Here is a 23,069-nt window from a genome sequence, read left to right on the forward strand (position 1 = left end):
GCGATAAATATTTTCATCAACATTTTTTCCCGATTGGCCGCTATAAATTTGATTTTTGGGGGTTTTTTTAGGGGGTAGTCCTAACTCAAGACTGAAGATTTAGTTTGTATTGTTGGTCTTCATATATAATGCGAGCGCGAAGCGCGAGCTCAAATTCTTGTCCTTAGACCTGAAATTATGAGCAGTTTTTATATCATGAACAAAGATAAGTATCAAACTAATCAATGCGAGCGCGAAGCGCGAGCCGAAATTTTAATAGTAACGTACGTGAAAAGGGACTATAGAATCGACTGTTTTTTATTGATTAATGAAGAGTGTACAAGTATCATCAATTAAATAATGAGAGTGCGGAGCACGAGCTCAAAATTTTTGATACTCCGACCTGAAAACTGGACAGGCTAAGCGTGTTTTTATTTAAATAAAGAACAAGCTGTGTGTCTCAAACAATTAAATGCGAGCGCGAAGAACGAGCATAAAATTTTCATATACTCACATGATAAAGGGACATTTTAGAAATTTTAGTAAGAATTTCCAAAGAGGATAGGTATCTCATAAATAAAACAATGCAAGCGCGCAGCGCGAGCTGAAAATTTTGATATAAACAATTTTTGTAAATCAAACAAAATAATGAACGCTTAATATGCGAGCTAAAATATTGTGTACAAATTGATTTCAGAATTGGATATATTAAGTGCCATTTAATCCTCTTTAATGACATTCATTACACAGGAAATTAATGCGAGCGCGAAGCGCGAGCGAATTTTTTTTAATATAAAGTCTATTTTCCAATTCTTCCCCTCACCTTCTTGTTTGCTTTCGGGGTCGGGCCGGCCGTTACGAGGCTGTAAATTACACATCATGGGTATAATATCTCTTTCTTACTTTTCTTTCTGTTTTTCATCGTTTCGATGAAATTAAAGAGTACACTTTTTTTGCAGGTTGCCAAAAAATAGGGGGGGGGGGCCGGGGCCGGCTCGGCATCCTCCTGGATCCGTGCCTGGTCATCCACCTTTCTTCCCGGTCTTTATATTTTTCAAGCCCGGTCGTGTTTTTGTCCCTTTTCTTCATTGCTGGCTTTTGTCTTTACTAGCTTCATTTTCCGTACTCTTATTGCCTCTTTCTCCAGGCCCGCCATTCTAGCTCAGTGCCATAATTGAGACATCCCTCTCTTAATTGCTCTGATGCTAATAATGTATTAGTATTTGGATATTTTGTACTTCCTCACATGTTCTTCTTTCCTTCCTTTTCCTGCTTTCCTTCCATCTTTCCTATTTTTGTTCTTTCTTTCTTTCTTTCTTTCTTTGAAAAACCTGACGAAGGAGGGCTGGGGCTAGCTTGTCTCCAAGCTCGTATTCTAGTATAGATTTTCGATTATTCAACGGATTCTTTCCTTAAATATTCTCATCCAGTAAACGACTTTATGGCTCATTTTCTGAGACAGTATTGACTTTGATTACCAATTGTTCTTTACAAGAATTGATCCTAAATTTTACACAAGTCTTCCACTTTACTATAGTAAAGTTTTGCGAGCTTGCATGGTTGACATCTGGAGCTCAAATTGTGATACAATCCCTCTCTTTCAGCCATGCAATTAACATGCCCTTAAATAGTTTTCATATTATTGATGGTTTATTTGAAGGTTTATTTGCGACAAACCCTCAGCATTTTGTAGAGGGTATTTTCTTTCTTCTCATTGTGCACCTCAATAATGCCAGTAAAACTCAGCTCCACTTATTTTATACTTCTTTCACAATAACCCGCCAAAACCTCCGGCTCCTCAGCAACTTTCCGAAACAACTCTTGCAGGAAGTGTTCTACTGATCTTAAATAAAATCGCATACAGAGGTTTTAGAGTCGATAAGTTCAGTTCGTCGGTTGCACAGCGTTGGTACAGACGCCTTGGAATCGGTTTTTGCGGAGAATTCGAAAATGGCTGAAGAATTAAACAAGTAAGGAATTACATACTGTGATTATTTTTATTTTGTTCTCTGAATCATTCTATGCACTCTTGCCTTTTGATTTATTACATGCAGTAATTTGCTGTGTTTGGTGTGTTTTTGGTAAGGCCTAGGTCCTAGATCAAACACAAAAGCCGGGCTGGGACCCGTACCGGCACCCGCGGCCCACTGATGCAGATGCTGCATGGTTTGGTGGCCCTGGCCCTACGACTACGAGTACTCGTTACTCTACGTCTACGTTAGGGGCCTTTTTCATGAGACATGACGAGATGAGCGATATATGGCAGTGTAGGCTAGGGCTAGGCTATTGCCGGACACCTGGCTTTATTTTAGAGCTTTAAAAATGACAGAGGAAAAACTCGCAACTGCTTTAAATACCCCGCATTACCGGTATGAAATTGAAAATGATTATATGAATGATAAAATTATTTCTTGTAGGCCCTAGCTCTGTATTTTCAAGCATCGCGATTGGCCAATACGCGTCACATGACATCCAACTTTTTTAATGCACTGCACGGCAGTGCAAAAGGTGCGCAACGAAAATTGATATTGCACGTTCGAGCAAACCAGTGCTGTACTAGAAGTCCCGGGAGAAGTCCAACAAAACTGTAGTCTGTACCGTACTGTAACTTTTTAGAAATTTGTTTCTGTGTTGCTATTTTATAAAACAAATAATGCACTCGCTCTGTCGTGCGTTAAAGTAAATGCAGAGAAAGCTCTGTTTCTTCAGATGATGGGCACTGGGCACACGCCATCAGAAATTGCATTCATCATCTGGTTCAAGAGCGAAATTCTTGCTACAGCTCTGTTCCATCTACGTCATAATGATTTTTTTTTATAAATTCAAGCGCGTTCTTCATGCAATCAACGCGTTAACACTAGCCGCGTACGTGAAATAAACTACCTTGTTGCACAACTTGTATGCAGCGAGTGACGTCACCTTAGTGGATATAACGTCACAATTGAAAATACTACGCAGTATATTCCCTGAGGTGACGTCAAAACCCAGAATATAACAAATGCGATCCTTGCAGCTATGGTCACGTGATTGCGTATTGACCTATCACTGATTCAAATCTACATAATGAAATATTTCTTCCTACATGTATTCGTTTAAAATGTTAAATGTTCAGTTTTATAGGCCCTAATATCTCTCCAACGTCCACAAAAACAAAAAAAATAAATAAATGATTTAGCATGTTTAGTAACATCTCAGCTTTCTATCATTTTTTTTTGCTGAACTTATAAAAACTTGTTTAATTTTTACCTTATATAAATTTTCTTTTCTTCAAGTGCTTTTTCATAACCTTTAACTAGTGATAAAGCACGTGCCGGTCAGAAAAGTTAAAAACCATTTCGATATTTTTAAGTTTAGTTTTTAAAAAATGGAAAGAGTAGGGGTGGGAGAAAAATGGGATAAAAATAAAGGGAAACATATTTATATCCAAAAAATTTGTTTGGACCTAGATTAGTTTTGATTCGTCTTGCCAGGCAGTTCGACGTTCCCAGCCCAAAGTGATCCAGCCATCCATAAGTAAGTAAATAAAAGATAACTTGGCACAATTCCAGATAAACTGCATCAGAGTGCAATTGAATTACAAAAATGTATAAAGGTGATATGTCAGGGTGGCTTGCTGTAAACGCATTTTCTCTCAATGCTGACAGTGGCGGGTGGTGTGTAAAGAAGATCATGTCTACATACATGTAGGTGTCTTTCCAAGGACTATTCTTCATATCGCCCAAAATCGGCTCTGTGAAACAGTTGAGCGATATCTCGTGCTTACGTAGAGCAGTTCTACCAAAGACCCTTTCATGCAACAGGCCCCCGAGTTACACCGCACCTAATAGTGTGCGGGATCGGGGGCTGGGAGTTTGGGAGACATGGGCCAATGGCATGAAAGTCTTTTGCAAGCGTCATCTTTAGGCAAGAGTTCCATATGCACCCCCACTAAAATTGAAAATAAAAAAACTTAGAGATGGTTCAGAATAATATATCTAACCCTGATGTAGAATAAAGATATATGATGGGGGAGTGGTAATAGCAAAATGCCATGATTTATTTATTTTCAGAATAAGTAGATAGAACGCCACTCACATGTATTGAGAGGTATTAAGTATGCTAACTTCACACTACAAACGTGTTTAAGCAATGGATTTTAGAGTTGTCAGTTAACATCGGGCACACTTCTCTGTCTTAACAGCATTTTCACATCAAATTCCATAGCCCCCTTTAATAGTTATTTATGTTTTTGAGGGGCGGATGCAAGATTTCCAAAACGGGGGGGGGGGGGGGACAAGCCCCTCCCCCAAAAAAGGTTTTCAACCAAAAATAATGACATTAATTTGTCCACAAAACAATTTGACAAGCAAAAAAAATAGGTCTTCACTTTCAAAATGCCCCCCCCCCCTTTGAAAGTGAAGCCTTTTTTTTTTGCTTGTCATATTTGTTTGTGGATGATATGTCATTATTTTTGGATGAAAACCTTTTTTTTTGGGGGGGGAGGGTTGTCCCCCTCCCTTTTTTAATCATGGATCCGCCCCTGTCCCCATGTACCTATGAAAGCAAGCCCCCACAGTTGTGACAGGTATTGCAAATTCAGCAAGTAAGTCGCCCACCCCCAATTTTTTTAATTAATAAATAAAAGGGCCAAGCTCAAACCACTGTAGATTGCGTAGAAAAGTAATGATGAAATGCGGGACTTGTATTCCTCATTTTCTTCATATACAGGTACATGTACAGGTAAATGAATAAAAACAATCTCAAGGAAATATGGAAAATAGATGCCAATTTCATGACTTTGCAGATGTTATTAATTGTTGAATGTGAAATTTCATCATTTCTGGCACAGTCACACAGTAACAAGTCAAACTTGGAAATTATTCTTTTAACTGTCATTTTAACAGTGATTTTGACTACCGTAAGTAGCCTGAGTGTAAAAGCATAGGCCTACATACATGTATGAATCATAATTCTAGACATAACATATAATGCAAGAGATAATCATATTCAATAAAGTATTAGAAAATGTATTGAGTTTTTTATGTAAAATCTAGTAACATTAATGTCCATGAATCATGAAGCAATAGTTTTGAATCAAATTTATCCATTTTATTTGCATTCCTATTTTTGTAAGATTTTGCACATTTTTCTCTTCCCATTATTAGTGACAATGTTGTCTTTTCAGTTTTCCCTATGATGATTAAAGGGAATGAAAGGGTGTAAAAATTGATTAGGCCTACTGTAAAATATAATTTTCTCAGTAAACTCCATAAAATTTTTCATAATCTACAAGCTGTACATTGTAAAGTTTTAATTTTTATCATTTTTGTCTCACCTGCATAGCAGAGTGAGACTATAGGCGCCGCTTTCCGACGGCGGCGGCGTCAACATGAAATCTTAACCTGAGGTTAAGTTTTTGAAATTACATCATAACTTAGAAAGTATATGGACCTAGTTCATGAAACTTGGCCATAAGGTTAATCAAGTATTACTAAATATCCTATTAGAGTTTCATGTCACATTACCAAGGTCAAAGGTCATTTAGGGTCAATGAACTTTGGCCGATTTGGGGGTATCTGTTGAATTACAATCAAAACTTTAAAAGTTTTTGGATCTGATTCATGAAACTTGGACATAATAGTAATCAAGTATTACTGAACATCCTATGCAAGTTTTAGGTCACATGATCAAGGTCAAAGGTCATTTAGGGTCAATGAACTTTGGCCGAATTGGGGGTATTTGTTGAATTACCATCATAACTTTGAAAGTGTGTTGGTCTAGTTCATAAAACTTGGACATAAGAGTAATCAAGTATCCCTGAACATCCTGTGCGCATTTTAGGTCACATGACCAGGGTCAAAGGTCAATGAACTTTGGCCATAATGGGGGTATCTGTTGAATTACTATCATAACTTTGCAAGTTTATTGATCTGACTTTTGAAACTTGGACCTAAGAGTAATAAAGTATCACTGAATATCCTGTGCAAGTTTCAGGTCACATGATCAAGGTCAAAGGTCATGTGAGATCAATGAACTTTAGCCGCATTGGGGTATTTGTTGAATTACCATCCTATCTCTGTAAGTGTAATTGGTCTAATTCATAAAACGTGGAAATAAGAGTAACCAAGTATCACTGAACATCTTGTGTGAATATTAGTAGTTTTCAAAGTCAGCACTGCTGCTATGTTGAATCGCGTGATGCAGGTGAGACGGCCAGAGGCATTCCACTTGTTAATTAAATTATCTTTATTTTACCTTGTTTCGACTTCAAGTGTCACACACATCAATGCAGAACATTACCTGAACATGATTATCATTGATACACTGTACACAGCACATAGGAGTAATACTATTAGTTCTGAAGACGACAAGATTCTCCATAGGTTTTGTACATGCTGTCCAAAAGTCACAGTGTTACAGTGCAGTTATTTACAATAGTATATGCCATCATCATGTTAATGAATATTTTTTTCTTATTCTTTTTAATTATTATTATCAAGTCTTTACTACATGTACATACATCTAGAATAGCAACATCTTGAAATATTCATTAACTTCACAGAGTTTGGTCAGGAAATGTCCTTTTTGAGTCACGCTGTTACAGTGGTTATTAATTGTGCATAACTAATATAATTTTTTATTCATTCTGTGCTCTTAAAAGTTACTTGGGAGTTGGGATGGTAGTTTTACATTGTAGATACATGTACACTGTAGATGACAAAACTTAATCTCAACTTCAGTATTACAACTTGTTAGTTATTCACTGTTGATATATATGAAAATTTGTTCCAAAGTGTCACAGTGTTATCTTGGAATTGCCCCAAGGTTATATCATAATCTTGCTCATTGAATGAGTGGGGTCATTCAACCATGCGCTACAAATAGATCTAATATTAAAAAGTGCAATACATGTATACAGCACAATTCAGTGAATCCCTCATTAACTAAATTTTGAACGCACAATGCGCTCGCCTACATGTATGTTGAACAACAAGGGTACATATTTTGAAAAAAAATGTCATGTTTACATTGTACATGTAGTAGACCCTAGATGTAGAATTTTAAATGTATCTCCTTTGTATGTTGTATTTCTACCTCCAGACTAAGAGCAGGAGAAGCCCTCACCATGGCAACCAAGGATGCTGCTGGTGGCTCTTCTACGTCTCCTTTGCGGATGCAAGCTCTGAAATCTCCAATCCCTCGTCAGAGCTCACTTCCTGTCAGAGCAAATTCACCTGCCAGGATGCATCAGCTTATCAATAGAAATATTCTATCATTCCCTGTGAGTACAGTATCATCTTTGCTTTTAAACCAGATAATTTGGTGAAAATCATATTTAATGAAATTAAGAATTCATGAACATGATATTTATGTAGATTTTGTTTGAAGTGTTTCACAATGTATTTGACACTGATTGATATTCCATTTGTTTCTTCTCATTATTGTGTAGGGACTTTAATTTCCCATTTTCCATCTTTCTGTGATTCTGTTTTTTCTATAAAAAAATCTGTAATTTCGTTTCAAACTTGAACTTAAATGCTGATGTGTCTTTTAGGCATAAATGTGGCTGTAAAAAGTGGCTTAAATTTCATTTATTTTTGTACCTGTATATATCTGCAAGTTCGTCATGTCAAAGTTTGATCTGTAAAAGTAATCTTTGGAAGTTGTCTTTTGTTTGATTCATTTTTTAAAAAGTTGGTTTCAGTGCAAAGATGTTGAATATTGTGAACAAAATTTTACACAGGCTCTAAAACCATTGGGCATGTGACTTATGAATATTTATGAATACGCAAATACCTCCCAATATACCTGTGTATAGAGACAATCAATCAAATTATTTCATGGATAATAAGGCCTACGTTATAATATTGCATTGAGTGAATAAATATTGATAAACATTTTGTATTTGGAAATTATTTAGGCTCTGATTTTATTTGAGAAATATTTTAAAAAGTGAAATTCTGGCTGACTTTTTGAATTACTAAACATACTTTTTCAACTTTTAATTTTTGTACATACATGTACATGTATGCGCTTAAATCTTCATTTTCCTCATTTAAATAAAATCTGGGTGTTGTAGCATGCGCCTGTAATCCAAGCTATGTGAGAAAGTTTCATATTGATGCAGAGGTTTAAGCCCTGGTGACGTTAAAGGTCGATCTCAGACATAAAATCATTTCTGATTGATACACGTCTGAGTCTGAAAAAAAATCAAAAACGCACTCATATTTTTTCACCATACAGGGTGTGTCAAATAGCAAAAGTTCTCTGTTGGCGACTTTTGCACCAATTACTAAATGTGTCAATATTTCTGTGCGGTGTTAAATTTGCGGCTGATTGGCAATTTGTGAAATCCGCGAAAATAAAGCCCCCAGGATAACAGCGTACATGTACATGTATATTCAAAACAACTTTTTGTTTGGGACTTCAGGTGGATGTGGCCAATTATTTCATCTTGTTATTTTTTGTCTGACACACTAAAATGCAGTGTCTAGCAAATTTTATTTTTTATTATTTTTTGTGAGCTTTACATTGACTTTATTGTAGGCTTACTAATTTGCATGCCGTGTATTGTGCATACCATACATTGTAGAAGAAGAAAATAAAACAAAAGTATATTTTCTTCAGTTCTTGACTGATGCTTTGATGCATTGTACTTTTGTTGGGTACACAATACACAATGTGAAGTTGCCAATGTATGTACATGTACATGTAACAATGTATTGATATTTACTTAGGGGGAGCCTCCTTGGAGGGGTTGGCACATTGTATTAAAATGATATAGATTTTGGAGAGCTCTATCAGTCTTTAATGCCCTCTTCTCTCAATTGAAACATTCACTCACAGTCTGCAGATGTCGTGTGTGCATTAGCATCAATGATACTAATGAGATACTAATGACTAACGCAAACCCACACTTTACAGATGTAATTTAACTACTCTTGCTATTGTTTTCTTGGCATAATTAGACAAAAAATTTGAGGGCCCCCCCCAAAAAAAAAAAATTAACTAATGATACTGTAACTAAAAATAATTGATTAAAAAATATAACAAAATAGAATGAAGTTCAATTTGAAAAAAAAAGAAAAATGAATAAAATGTAATTAAAAAGTGTTGAAAGATTTTTTTTAAAGGAAATCAAATAAAAAGTTCTTGCAAATGTATACAGTGTACATGTGATTTGGATATCAGTTTGGTGACTTTGGTCCCAACATGTGATTTTGTGGTTTTTTGGTTGATGACATTTAGATACAATGTATGTGTACAATTCATATTCATTCTGTACATTTATCAATGAATTGATATCTTTCGAACAGGATTATTCCTAGTGACTCCCCTACAATAATTTGAAGACATTACATCCACTGCTTGTATTTTGGGGTTTCAATACCCTGATGATTTTTCCCAAAATTAAACAAAATCTAGAAATGCTTATTACTGTATTCAAAGATCAATTTAAATAATGCACATTGGTTCTTTGTTGCTTGATTAATTTTATGTCTCTCTGGGATAATATATGTGGAGATGCAGCTGCCTGGTAGCATGTCACCAAGGTCTTTCAGATCACACCAAAGTGTGTTGATCATTACCTTGGATTCATTAACCCCTTTAGTCCTGCACTCAAAGTGAGAGGCTTAGGGATATTTGGGTATCATGCTCCTAAATGTTTAGAGCTAGTCTTCTTAGTTAAAATCAGCCCTTTGAATACTACATGTAATAGTGATTCAGAATTTCAGATTGCATTTAATGAGCTAAAAAAATATTAAAGCCCATTCCAAGCTGGTGAAATTATACACTTTATTTGATTTCACAGGAGAGTATATGTACATACATGTGTATAAAGTAAATTGAGTCCATATGAAATTGTTTGAGATCAATCCCAAATGAACTTGTAGTGCTCAATTTTTATTTTAAGTAAAAAAAAGTTAAAAGTTGAGTTATCACAGTAATTTAATTCTTTTTTATTGTATGTCTGTAAATTCACAATCACTTGCAACATACTATAGAGAAGCCTTCCTGTAGCTGAAACAATAACATTTGCTTTTCTGGGTTTTTTTTCTGTTGTTAGTGTTAACCAAAATTTAATTTCTGAGAAACTGCATAAAAGTACCATCAATGGATTGAAAGTTTTACTGGAATAGTATTTCAGATGAATCGTGTCCTTCATCGTCTGTGCTCAAATGTACATTTTACAGTAATACAAGGCTCATTCATAAATTACATATCATGTTTCCCCCTTCTTTCTCTCTCTCTTTCCTTTCCTTCTTTTCTCTAATATGTTTTTATAATCTTATCCTGGGAATTTGGGATCACCCTTGATAGTCTCTTTGGCTTTTGGCAATCCTCTGTTCAGGTTTCTTTGGTTGTCGTTTGTATCATGGTAGGTCCATGTTTGTATTTTGGTAGTTTTATATTGTTGATTTTCATTTGATTTTATCATTTTTGTAACTCTATTCGTCATATTTATACCATTCATTTTAACATGGAAATACATGTAAATGACATGAAACAAATACAGGACAACCTGAACCACAGATAAATAAACATCCATTCTTAGATCTAGGTGGCAAGGTGTGAGAGACCTTACTTTAGAAGTGTATTTTTATCTCCACCAGTCAGGGAAAGCAAGATAAAATCCTAATTCTCAGTTTCTCATTCTTTCCTATCATTTCCAAAGTCTTTCAGTGAAATGTACCATGCACTCGCAGATACAAGTGCAATGTGATAGCCTTGTAAAGAACCTGATAATATAAACACCTATTGCCATGGTAACATTGCAGGTGTTGATTTATAATGCATCATTTGATAATGAATACTACATGTACTGTAGTAATGGAGTTTAATTCAGCATTTCAGCTGTACATGTACACAGAATGTTGATAGATGGTGGAGAGTACATGTGCTTTCATATCACCTGGACAATAATGAATAATGTTAACTTACACTCTCAGAGTCAGTTATTAGATTTATAGAGGGCTGTCTGAGCCTACTATATTTGGAATAATTTTGATAGTCCCCATTTTTTGAAAAAGATCTCACAAATTCTCAAAATTTCAGGGAAGGTACAATTTTTTTTTTCAGGCCATAAAATCAGAATTATCAGTAGAATATAAGCTAAAATGATGAAAATTAAAGCAAAAGCCAAAATACATGTAAACAGCTTTTCATGTAATTTATGACCATTTGCAGTGTTTAGCATAATGTTTGCCAAACTTATACATGTATATTATCTTTACAGTCACATGGAGTTTGCTTTAATGGATATTTAGCTGATTGATCATGTAGCTCAGATCAATTGACAATTTGTTTATATTTAAATTCTACTGTAAGGAAAGTCAAAGAATTTGAAAAAAATATTAAAGTGTGTGAAGTATGAGCTGAGCACTGATCAAACTTAAAATATTTCTTCTAATATTTTCACATTAGAATTCCCTCAATGAATTGCCCTCCAATTGAAATTTTGTCATATTGAGCCCATTCCTATTTATTTTTAAATCTGGAACTACAATAAATGGCAGCATTTTGGGTAGAATGAATTGGATGGGAAATGTATCTACATGTACATGTAATTATCTACCAGTATCTTCTTTCAAATCATGTTGCTATGCTCAGCAGAAAACAACATCAGGGATATGAAGAGTAATTTGTGACAGCATTCATGATTAGAGTGTACACAAAATGTTTCTCTTTTACCACAGATACATGTACACTGTACATGGGAGGTTGTATTATGGTAATGAAACTACACATATGCACAAGCTCTATGTTCAATCAAGAATTTTACCACCTTCAATATGGAAGGACTGACAACCAATCTATGACACATCTAATGAATTATTGACAGCATAACAAATGGACTGGATTCCAACCTTAATTTACTAATGGCTTTGTTGGTGATTGCATCGTTCAAGAAATTGTGAATTTGCTACTAGTCTTTATCTATAAATGTTGCATTTTATTTATGCTGAGGTTTTATATCAAGACACGGGGTCCTTCTATTCCTAACTAGGGATTAATTGTGTTCCCAGAAGGTTTACATACCATTTTTTCATGAAAAAAAAATTGAGGCTACTGAAATAGATTTTTACCGGTTTTGCAATGGGCAAAAATATGCAAAGCAAGCATTTTATCTTTATTATTGATTATGGCTGTAAAGCATTTAAATTCAAATAAAGAAATGAGAATAATTCACCCTCTATTTTGGTTTCAAAGAACATTGTGTTCATGAACAGAATGTGGTGATAACAATTCAATAAACAAAGCTCAGGGCTTAGCCTAAATCCATATATACATGTATATATATATATATTTTTTTTTAGATTCAGTATAATGCATCCTACATCATATGTATTCAGACAATTATTTAACATAAAAAATCTTCCTAAGTATAGTTAGATGCCCACCTAAAACATAAAATTGCCAGGCAAAGTTCTCTGTATTATGCTAGAATAGTCATTTAGTAACTCTTTCTCTACCTTCTGTAAAAACTTTATCTCATAAAATTTATCAGTTAAATATTATGGATACTATTCTGATAACTAAACGTATGTTTAAACCTAGTCTCAACTAGAATTTTAAGCTTTTCTATGGAATGCCTACTTCATAATACTTTTTCCATATTCCTGGCAATTATGTATCAATTCATGAAAATTCATAATATTTTTTATTTTACTATTGTTCTTATTTTATGACTCGAAAGATTTTTGTTACAGGATAAGAATAATCTTCAATTCAAGCTGTGTGCGCTATGAACGCCTAGCTTAGCCGGGTAATATAGGAGCGCCTTGAGCACCTAACAAGGTGGATATGTGCGCAATATAAATATCCTATATTATATTATTAGTGAATGAATCGACAACAGGCACTCCATAAAAGGTGGTGAACCAAGTTTTAACTAAATCATGGTTATCAGAATACTACCCAATAATTAAAAGGGATGGTTGTTTTTAATACAGGGTTCATACTGTAGATCTTGTTTAATCAGAGCAACATACCAAACAAAGTATTTTAACTTTCATGAATGGAGATTATTATTGGTTTCTTTTAAATCGAAATTCATGATTTTGCTTTTCAGACATTCATAATCTAAGGTTAGGATATTGTTCTTTGGAAACATACCCAGCTTTCAATCTGCATTATACCAGTATTTACTTTTTATCAGATAGAAGCATGATGTTTCCATGGAAACACAATTTGATGAAAGCCCAAGTCCACACTACCAGCATATGGTACATGTACATGTATGTTCATAACATTTGAGTGCGTTGAAATCTACATGTATTAGATCCTAGTGACTTTGTGATTGACCTACTCCTTTACTTCAGAGTCATTGTATGAAGGGTGGGTTTAATCAATTTTTAAGCAAGATTAACAAATCCAGGTGGAGTGTCTGCAATATGGTAGCCAGTATTGGATGACTGCGCGTATTAATGCACTTGATTACACAGTGAGCTGATAAGAATTTTTTGACGAGAGAAAACACAGGAAAGGATGAACCTGTATGAAAAACAGTATTCGCTGATAGGATGTTCTATCCCACAAGTGGTAAATAAATAAATTGAATAAATGAATAGATAAATAAATGAGTGAGTGAATGGATGGATGGATAGATGGATGGTCGGTCAGATGAATGAATGAATAAATATATGAATCAACAAACGATCAAGCAAGAAATAAACAAATAGATGAATTAATTAAAATGTTAGTTTTATCTTCTAGTAGCATGAATCGAAGATTGAGTGAAACTAATACAGCAATATAATCTGAATGTTATTGTGCATAAAGTCACCTTAGAACAGCCCTGCCCTAGCCTAGGGTTTGTTAGTGCCCATCACAGATAATTTACTGTGACCCAGGAAGTACATGTATGTCATCCTTGAAGTGTAACTAGGTTTACATTTTGTGTGTTTAATAATTGATAGAGGCTTTTTTGTAAGACCAACAATAGTTTGAACTGAATTAGTTTCTTGAACAGAGCATACGTTTGCTAAAATTCATTGTTTTATCAGTTTTTCAATCAGAAGTAGATATGAAAGTCAAGATTACATACACCACACCACAACACATTGATTTCAAATGATGAATTGATAACAGGCAACAAATCATATATACATGTATGTTTTCAGAATCGGATGCAGAAAGTCAATAAATCATTATACAATTTTGTTTTGTTTCACATCTTTTAGCAACAACTTTCATTCATCTTTAATATAGATACTTGTATTTTTTTCCCTTTATCTCTCTCTGTCTTAACCACACTCTCTCTGTCTCTTTATTTATTTTCCCTGCATTTTACTTAGAAAAATACATAAAGATTTTTTGCCTTTTTGATTAGACTCTCCAGGTTCAATGTATATGTAGGTATGCACAAGCTTATAATTATATCATTTCTAGTTTAAAATAACAAATACTACAGACTCCATTCCTGTCATGGTTCCCACCCAGTGATAAAAGAATGCAATCAAACATACGAAACAGCAGCTCAAGTGACAGACTTTGTCATTTGATACTATGCTCAACAACATTGTGAGAATTTATTACATTTCATGGCCTTCACTGCCTCCATCTAGTTGTCACTTAATCTTTGATTAAAGACACATTTATGCACTTGTATGCATGAATATACTGTATTTTGGTGTTGTTTCATATAAAAGCTGTTCATAAGGTACATTTATGAATGACTTTATGCATGACTGGTAATGTTTTCTTATGCTTCATGATTACCGTATCATTTCTATTCCCTATCAACTAATTTTGAAATTTGATATTTTTTAGATTAAAATTCTCATTGAACATTAACAAATATCTGAATGAAGATTGTTATTTCGCAAGTTTTGGAAATACGGAAAGCTACATGTACATGTAGATCCAATTTTAGTTGAAAGGGGGGGGGGGAATAATTAGGTATCTCATTTATCTCAAGAAAGTATCACCAGTCATGTGTAAATATATGAATAACTTTATTTATTTTCGGTCACATAGAAATAGGATTTTACCATTATAATTATTGCATTGAGCTGTAAATAGAGGAATATCTGGTTGTTGCTAAGGAATAATACATAATTTTGCCCAAAAGATTTCTATAAAGATCTCCACCAATTCACTATACATTGTACATTGTATCAGCAGTAGATATGAAGTTCTCACATTTATGATTTAATTGCCTTAGCAACTTACCCGGTAAAATAAGGTTATTTTTTATATGTACGTGTACATGAGTATTTACAAATTACAAGAAATAGCTGTTAAAGTAGCATTGCATTAAAACACTTTTGAAATAGATTGATCTATGTCCTACATTTTCATTAAGTTCTCCAGAAAACTTGTTAACAATAAAATGTACTTTATGTTCAAATTTCCAACAAGCCTGTCTGGTTGATTATCTGTATGCCTTGGCTTAATGTCATCTATGCTATAATAAGATTAAAAATAGATCTCCAAGATTCTAATACGTGTACATGTACCTACAGGTCGATCTTTTTAGTGCCAAACCATTTTAGTTTTCTGGCTGCCATGTACTTATACATGTAGATTTCTACAATCATGTAATGTTTTTTTCTGTGTTGGTATGTTATTTAAACGCTTCTCTCCTTTCCAGATGACAATCTTCTTACCCACAATTTCTGTTTAACTTACATGTACATGTACTTTGAAGTGCATTTCCAATTCCAAGATGCTTGTTAAAAATGAAAGTTTTAATCTATGAAGGCTAGATTTCATTTTTGGCTGATGGGATATTAAAAGGGAATCATTGTGATACACAAAGAATGAGTCAATTAGCAGTTAGGACCTTCATGTGTAAAGTCATAGTACATGTAGATGTGTGTAAAACAAGCGTATATAGACGAAACACCCGTATATACATGTTATAAAATGAACAGCATCTGCATGATAATTGATGACATGTTTGCAGTACTTTGCAGTGGCCTCGCTTCAGGCATGATTTTTAGACCCCCCCCCCATTAATCATCTTTTCTTCTATTCATTCTAACTATGACTCTGAAAGGATGCACGTGAGGCTTTTAAAGGCACCTTGATGCATGTACAATATTGATCAGAGTCGTATACATGTACTTGTGTGATGCATTATACTTTAGTTTGGTCAGGGGTAATATTTATCCCTGAATTCCCTCTTTCTGAACACTGCTCTAAAATGTGGCATTAGTTTTGTATGATGGTGATGAAGACGACGATGGTGAAGTACAATGGTGGACTTGGTGGTGGTGATGGTCAGTGTTCTAGTTAGAGCCTTTTAAGTGGTGGTTGCAATATCACAGCAATGCAAAGAGTTTTAAGGCCGGGTGGGTGTTTCATAAAGCTGTTCGTAAAGTTACGAACGACTTTACGCACGACTGGAACATGTTCTTAGGTCATAACTCAATTACATAGGGATATCACATAGCACAAGAAAGGATCACCAGTCGTTCGTAAAGTCATTCGTATCTTACGAACAACTTTATGAAACACCCACCAGGTATTAAAGTGGTCTTAAAGCCGAAATCAAATGAACATCATGTCATGATAACCTGACATTAGCAAATCTTTGAAAATAGACTAATATTTTAAAGACTATTTATTGTCATTTATGCAAATAATACAAGATTAAAGATGGAAATAAATGCAAGTGTTATTCTTCTTTACAAAGAGTTGTGTTTTTCATGGTTTTTCATTTAAAATTAGTGGTGATCGGAAATAGTGTTTTTCATGATGCATGATGGTCAGAAATCTTCTGTACTAGTTGGGCCGACCACTGTTAATATATCACTGGTGATGATGAAAGTGGTACTTGATGATGATGAAGATTCTTTTCGCTTTATATCTCCAGTAATTTCTTGAGGCAATATTTATTACCGTATTAGGTCCCGTAAAATATTCCCTTCTGCGATCTAATATGCAGAATGTTTGCATTACTAGGAGGTAAAATGTTTTATTAAAGTCTGGTATCAGGTGGTTTCTTTCCAGACTATTAAAAAGCCAACATACCTGAATCGTCTGGAAGCCAAAAGGTATTTAAGTTTGTAATGATTGACATTGAATGTATTGTTGCACTTTCAAATGTATCAGATCAGTGTGCCATGCTTTATCTGGACTTGAATGCAGGGAAACAAAATCATGGGGGACTAGGGGTAATTTAGCCCCAGAAATGCTCAAAAGAGCACTGGAATTCTGGAAAGTATTTTTAAAAGGAGCCCTGGAAATCCCCCTTTATCTCAATGTTAAAGCTTGTCCAGTGTTGCAGATTTACATGTAAACAATAAGTTGTAAAAAGTAGCCCTCCTGCCCCCCTCCCCCCCCAAAAAAAAGCATGCCTGATTGAATGTGTCATGAGGGTGTCTTCTTAAGCTGTCTTTATGAAATATCCATGTACATTATTTCATATGAACACTAGATTTTACTGATGGACATTGTTCTATCTTTTTTATCATGCAGGGCAAGATCCCATCTGGACCACAGAGTTTTTCACAGTCATTCGGCGGCACAATGAGAAAGAAAGATCAGTTTGGTACACCTTCCTATCCATCTCCACTAGACAGGATAAGGACAGGCAAAAGGTAAATCAGATAGCTCATATAATTTCAGATGATATTGTTTTGCACCTCCACCCCCATTTTCATTTCTTCATTCTCCTTCATGAAATTTGTGTATCGTGATAGATTAAAAGAATTATTTTTTTGGATGAACTAGAAAACAGAGATTACAATTACATGTATTTCAGAAAGGTCTTGGTATATATCCTGCCTGAAGGAATTTCCCATGTATTAAACCTGTCATAAAAGGTGTAACAATAATGTGCAAAAGTTATCCTACATATATATGCCGTACTACACTCAGAATTATGAATAGATAACCATGTTAATGCATATCAGTATGGGATACAATTTGCATCTTCTTTGATTTCCCATGTGGAAATAAATATTTAAAATGCTGTTCTACTAGATTTATTTCATACAGTGTAGCAGCTTTGGGGATCCAGCCTTACAATAATTACATGTCAAATCAGTATAATATTGCAATTCCCTTTTGGAGTTTTCTAACTGTCTTTATACCCTTCCCTACCACTATCATCCCCCTCTCTCCATCTTTCCTCCCACTCTGTCACTCACACATACACACCCCCCCCCCTCACGTTCATTTTACACCAGTGTGGCTGTTATTAATTTACATGCAGCAACCGTTACACAAAAATGACCATTGAAATTGGTCCTCTCTCCTCTTGGTGTAAAAATGGGAAATGATACAGATAGACAATTTCCTATCCAATTACTCTATAGATAGCCAGGACTCCCAAGAACCCTCTTGAAAGTGGCAATTAGCTTAATACACATTCATTTTCTTCATTGGGAAATTAAATTGCATTATACATCATTCATCATCTAAACCACTCTTTTGGAACTCGTTAACCCAATTACGTTAAATTATGTAAATCTTTAAACCGATTCAAAGGAGCATGTCATAGCTTCTTCATCCCTCTCTCTTTTGCATATTATTCTTAATTATATTTAGATTGAATCGTTATTCTTTTTGTGCTAAAAACTATATTTAAATATAAAAAAAAACAGATGATGTATTTTTAGCAGGTACCTTGTTTTTTATTTTTATTGTGTATGTTACATATATGTATACTAACTTTTTTTTATTTTATAAGAACTTGTTCTTTCAATCACAATAACAAATCACAGGAATTATGATCTAATGAAGACAGACCCTGTTCTGGACACATATATTTGAAATTTCATTTTCCAAAAATTACTTCATTTAGATTGAGTAGGGATTTCTCATCATTAATTTCTCTGTGCAGCATGCATGTTTTATAAAATGCAAATTAAATACTCGGAACCCAGTGATCAATTTCAGCTTCACATTTAAATCTGATGACTTATTTTACCTTTTCATTTTTATAAGTATTTAATTTTCTTCCTCTGATATAGATATTCTATTCTCTGTTGTTAGATGACTTAGAAGGGGGATGTGGGGGCTTTGATAATGTTTTCTTTTTCAAATATGTTCAGGTTATTTATTTATATAACATGAATATTTGCCTTATTATTTGTATAAGTTTTCTTTTCCTTATTCTTTCAGGGAGAGGGCAGCACAGTTTGGTTTGAGTTCATCATTCAATACATCACTTGACATAAACCAAACCTTCCCACTTACTGAGCTACCAGCTTCTAAATCAGATCTTATTTCCAATGAACCTATTACAGGATGTACCTTAGAAAAGTTCAAAGGTAATGAACATTTTTAAAGCTATGTGATTTGAAAAAAACCCAAGAAATTTGAAATTTTATAAAGTAACCAGTCTAATGATGAAGGCACTCCAGTAAAAGAGCTGTGATCAACGATGGCATGAAAATAATTAAATTGTTGACTTCAGATTTTTTTAATGAACAGTAGAAGAAAAAATTGTATTCCTGACATTCAAAGCTAGTATGAAAATTAGACAAAAAAAGAGAGAGAAAAAAAATTGTCTTATTTGCATACTGTTAGAATTATTTGTCTGAGTGTATTTGTCTATGTCATATGTGTATATGAACAGTGACAGTTGTGAAGTGATGGGCTATGTGTTTATGAAGATTCTTTTGGATTCAGATAATGAATAATCATGATCTTATTCTAAGAAAGGGCTGAGTTTTTAAGGTGTCAAAATATCCCAGTCTGTAGAGGGTTAATGGGAATTTATGACACCCTTAATTGTCAATACCCAGTCATTATGGTAGTATAAACAGAAATTTAGAAAGTCTTCTATTTCCTTCCACAGGGGACGAACTGAACTCTCTCAGCTTTACTGGGGGACTATGCAAGGGGTCGTTTGCTCCCACCCCTACCCCACCACCACCACCACTTAACATGTCCCTTGGTAGGTCTTGGTCATTTTACAACTTTGTTGGTGGAGCCCAGACAGGCATGGTCCTCCCTACAACAGTAAGGAATCCAAACAAGGCAATGCTGACTATAGAAGCACGTAGTACCAAGGTGAGCAAAGAACCTTAGTGGTTCTTAAAGAAGTACATGTATGAAAACAGTGGTTCTTACTGTTTGATTGAAAAATGGGGCCATAATTGTGTACATATTTGATAAGGATACCATCAGCTGCCTTGAATGTATGTTGATTCTATCATCCTTACATGTAATCACCCATCATATACACCAGTCAAGTTTATCAGTTCTAAAATTGTAGAATTTATCAATTTTTTTTATTTATTAAATTATTTATTCATTCATTTTTGTCTCGCCTGCATAGTAGAGCGAGACTATAAGTGAAGGCGCTGCTTTTCCGACAGCGGCATCGTCTAAATTGAAATCTTAACCAAAGTTAAGTTTTTGAAATGGCATCATAACTTATAAAGTATATGGACCTAGTTCATGAAACTTGGACATACGAGTACATGTAATTAAGTACTACTGAACATCCTGCCTGAGTTTAAGGTCATTTGACCAAGGTCAAAGATCAGTTAGGGTCAATGAACTAGACCATATTGGGGAATCAATATCAAAATCTTAACCAAGCTTAAGTTTTTGAAATGTTGTCATAACTTAGAAAGTATATGGACCTAGTTCATGAAACTGAGACATAAGGGTAATAGTGTATCACTGAAGTTCCTGCTAAGTTTCAGGTCACATGACCAAAGTCAAAGGTCACTTAAGGTCAATGGACTTTGACCATGTAGGGGGCATTTGTGGAATTGTCATAAAAGTTTATGGATCTAGTTAATGAAGAGTAATCATGTATCCCTGAATATCCTGTGCGTGTTTCAGGCCACAAGACCTAGATCAAAGGTCATTTTAAGGTGAATGAACTTTGGCGGTATTTGTTGAATTGGCATCATGACTTATAAAGTTTTTGGATCTACACGTATCAAGTATGTTTTGTACACGTCTTGGGTCATATGATTATGGTCAAAGGTCATGTTGGGTCATGGTATTTATTATCATATGAGTTTTTTGTGAATAATTATTCAATAGCTGATTTCAAAGTCAGCAATGTTACTGTATTGAATGAGAGCATTCCACTTTTTTCAAATTTATTTATTTGCTCATTTATTATATTTTTTATTATTCACTTATTTATTTTTTTTACTTTGTTTACACAAGGTAACCTCATTAGTGAATTAAACTCTGTTTTATTTTGGGGCCCTGCACTAAAAGATGAAAGTTACAAACACTATCACAGTGCCATTTTATTGTGTGCTGACGTAAGGGATATTACAAGTTGAAGACACATGATATATCAATTAGATATATAATCAAGTTATCTCATTTGAAATTTAATGAAGTTTGGGAAATATTGTTTGATTTAATAGAAAATAGAAAATGAAATAATAGTATCAAACTAATAAAAGAAAATCATATATATCTTTTCTTTCAGATTCTAGTTGCAAGTAAGATGGCTGGAGAACTATTTGGATATGACCCTCAAGAGTTGGTTGGGAAGAAAATGACTGATCTTCTCTCGCTTCCTGATAGAGACAGACCTCATGCTCTCATGGAAGAACATCTAGAATCTACTGGACAAGTGGTTATGGTCTCAGGACATGTGGTGAGTCGAACACAGGTTCAAGTCATGGACCGCTGATTCAGTGATGCATTTGAGGGTGTGTTTTTTCTTTCCAATGATTACTTTATTATCAAATTATAAGGAAATGTCCATGAAGAATATAAAGTTGTACTACACTTATTAATAAGACTCATTTCAATCATCGCTTGATATTTTTCAGCCATTTCGATATCATCAATACCAATTTATATATACCAGTATACAGTGCCGTACCTAGGACTTTCCAAAGGGGGGGGCAAATTCTTCCGCCAAAAAATTTGACAAGCCAAAAAAAAAAAAGAAAAGAAAGGTCTTCAAGTTCAAAGTAGCGGGCCACTTGTGGCACGTCAGGGATCATTTTTACTCTTCAGGGGGGCAGGCATACATCCCTTGCATGGGTTGTGACTCGTCAGGGGGGTAGGTACGCTAATGCCGGTATATACATTTTTGCTAACTTTACAATGACTTGAAACATGTGTACCTTCATATAGTTCTAACCAAACTTGCTATGATTATGAATTGAAAGCAGGAAAAAATGTATGTGGAAGATAGGTTGTCCACTACAGGAATCTATCAGATATCTTAACCCATTGTTTGCTTTATATACATGTATTTATAACAAGTTAAGTGTATTGAGACATTTTTCTGTTTATATTTGTTTAGTTTGACATCATGGACTCCAATGGTCTAGTCATTCCTGTCTCTCTCTGGATGAAAAAACTAACAGACGAAGAGAATCCAAAATGTCTGGTCGTCATGGAACCAGTTGAAAGGACATCGGGCAAAATTGTCTTTGATGTCACAGTAAGTGATTTCTAACCTATGAAATGTCATGCGCAGTGATTGGTAGTGCAATGATATAATTGAAAGTAGTGCTGCAAGTCAGGCGGCATGTTCGGGTTCGGTTCGGTTCGGCAGGGTTCGGCAATTTTTTTCCGAACTTTGGTTCGGTTCGGGGTTCGGCAATAAATGCCAAATTAAATTTAACATATAGACAATAAAGATCGCCGACCTACAAACAAGTATTCTCTTGGATGAACTGTCATGGATTAATAATAAATTTTGTTTCTAAAAAGAATAGTTAAGATAATTGTTGAACTTTCTTTTGTTTTAATAAACAAAAAAATAAGTCATTTCTACTTTCATTTTTCAAATGAAAATAAAAAAAATCAAAAGAAAAAAATATTGATAACGAGAGAATCAGGACAGAAATAGAATTACAAAGATCAGAATATTTTTTTCACGATTATTTCATGTAGCTATAATCATGATCGATTACGATGTCATTGCCAACGCAACTTCTCAAATTGGAAAGTGTTGATCGGGAATGTCGAAATAGTAGAAAAACAACCTCCACTCAACTGTTATTATACCGGTAAAATTCACATTCCAAAGAATATGAGTGTTTTAGAAAGTCCCTATTTCCTGAAAAGTGGTAAAATCTGGTCAATGAATTACTTTAAAAAGATAAAATATCAGTCCATTCTCGGTCCAGAAAGATCGACGCTACGTGACTTCAAACATATTTCTAACACGAAAATGAGTACATGGGACTGTACTGGGTATTTTAGTGTTG

The 23,069-nt window shown here is 34.4% G+C and overlaps 1 protein-coding gene across 1 annotated transcript in view; it reads left to right on the plus strand.

Moving 5' to 3' along the window:
- Positions 1-1,835: 1,835 nt before the first annotated feature.
- The window catches only part of LOC121427980 (PAS domain-containing serine/threonine-protein kinase-like), a 50,036-nt gene continuing 28,802 nt past the window's right edge, over positions 1,836-23,069 (plus strand). Inside the window, exons 1-7 of the mRNA XM_041624562.1 lie at positions 1,836-1,949; positions 7,060-7,240; positions 17,389-17,510; positions 19,039-19,187; positions 19,718-19,932; positions 21,326-21,496; positions 22,157-22,297. Coding sequence (XP_041480496.1) covers positions 1,930-1,949; positions 7,060-7,240; positions 17,389-17,510; positions 19,039-19,187; positions 19,718-19,932; positions 21,326-21,496; positions 22,157-22,297 — 999 coding nt within the window. The 5' untranslated portion in view covers positions 1,836-1,929. The remainder of the gene's footprint in view (positions 1,950-7,059; positions 7,241-17,388; positions 17,511-19,038; positions 19,188-19,717; positions 19,933-21,325; positions 21,497-22,156; positions 22,298-23,069) is intronic.

This window comes from Lytechinus variegatus, chromosome 1 (assembly GCF_018143015.1).
Source record: "Lytechinus variegatus isolate NC3 chromosome 1, Lvar_3.0, whole genome shotgun sequence".
NCBI lineage: Eukaryota > Metazoa > Echinodermata > Echinoidea > Temnopleuroida > Toxopneustidae > Lytechinus > Lytechinus variegatus.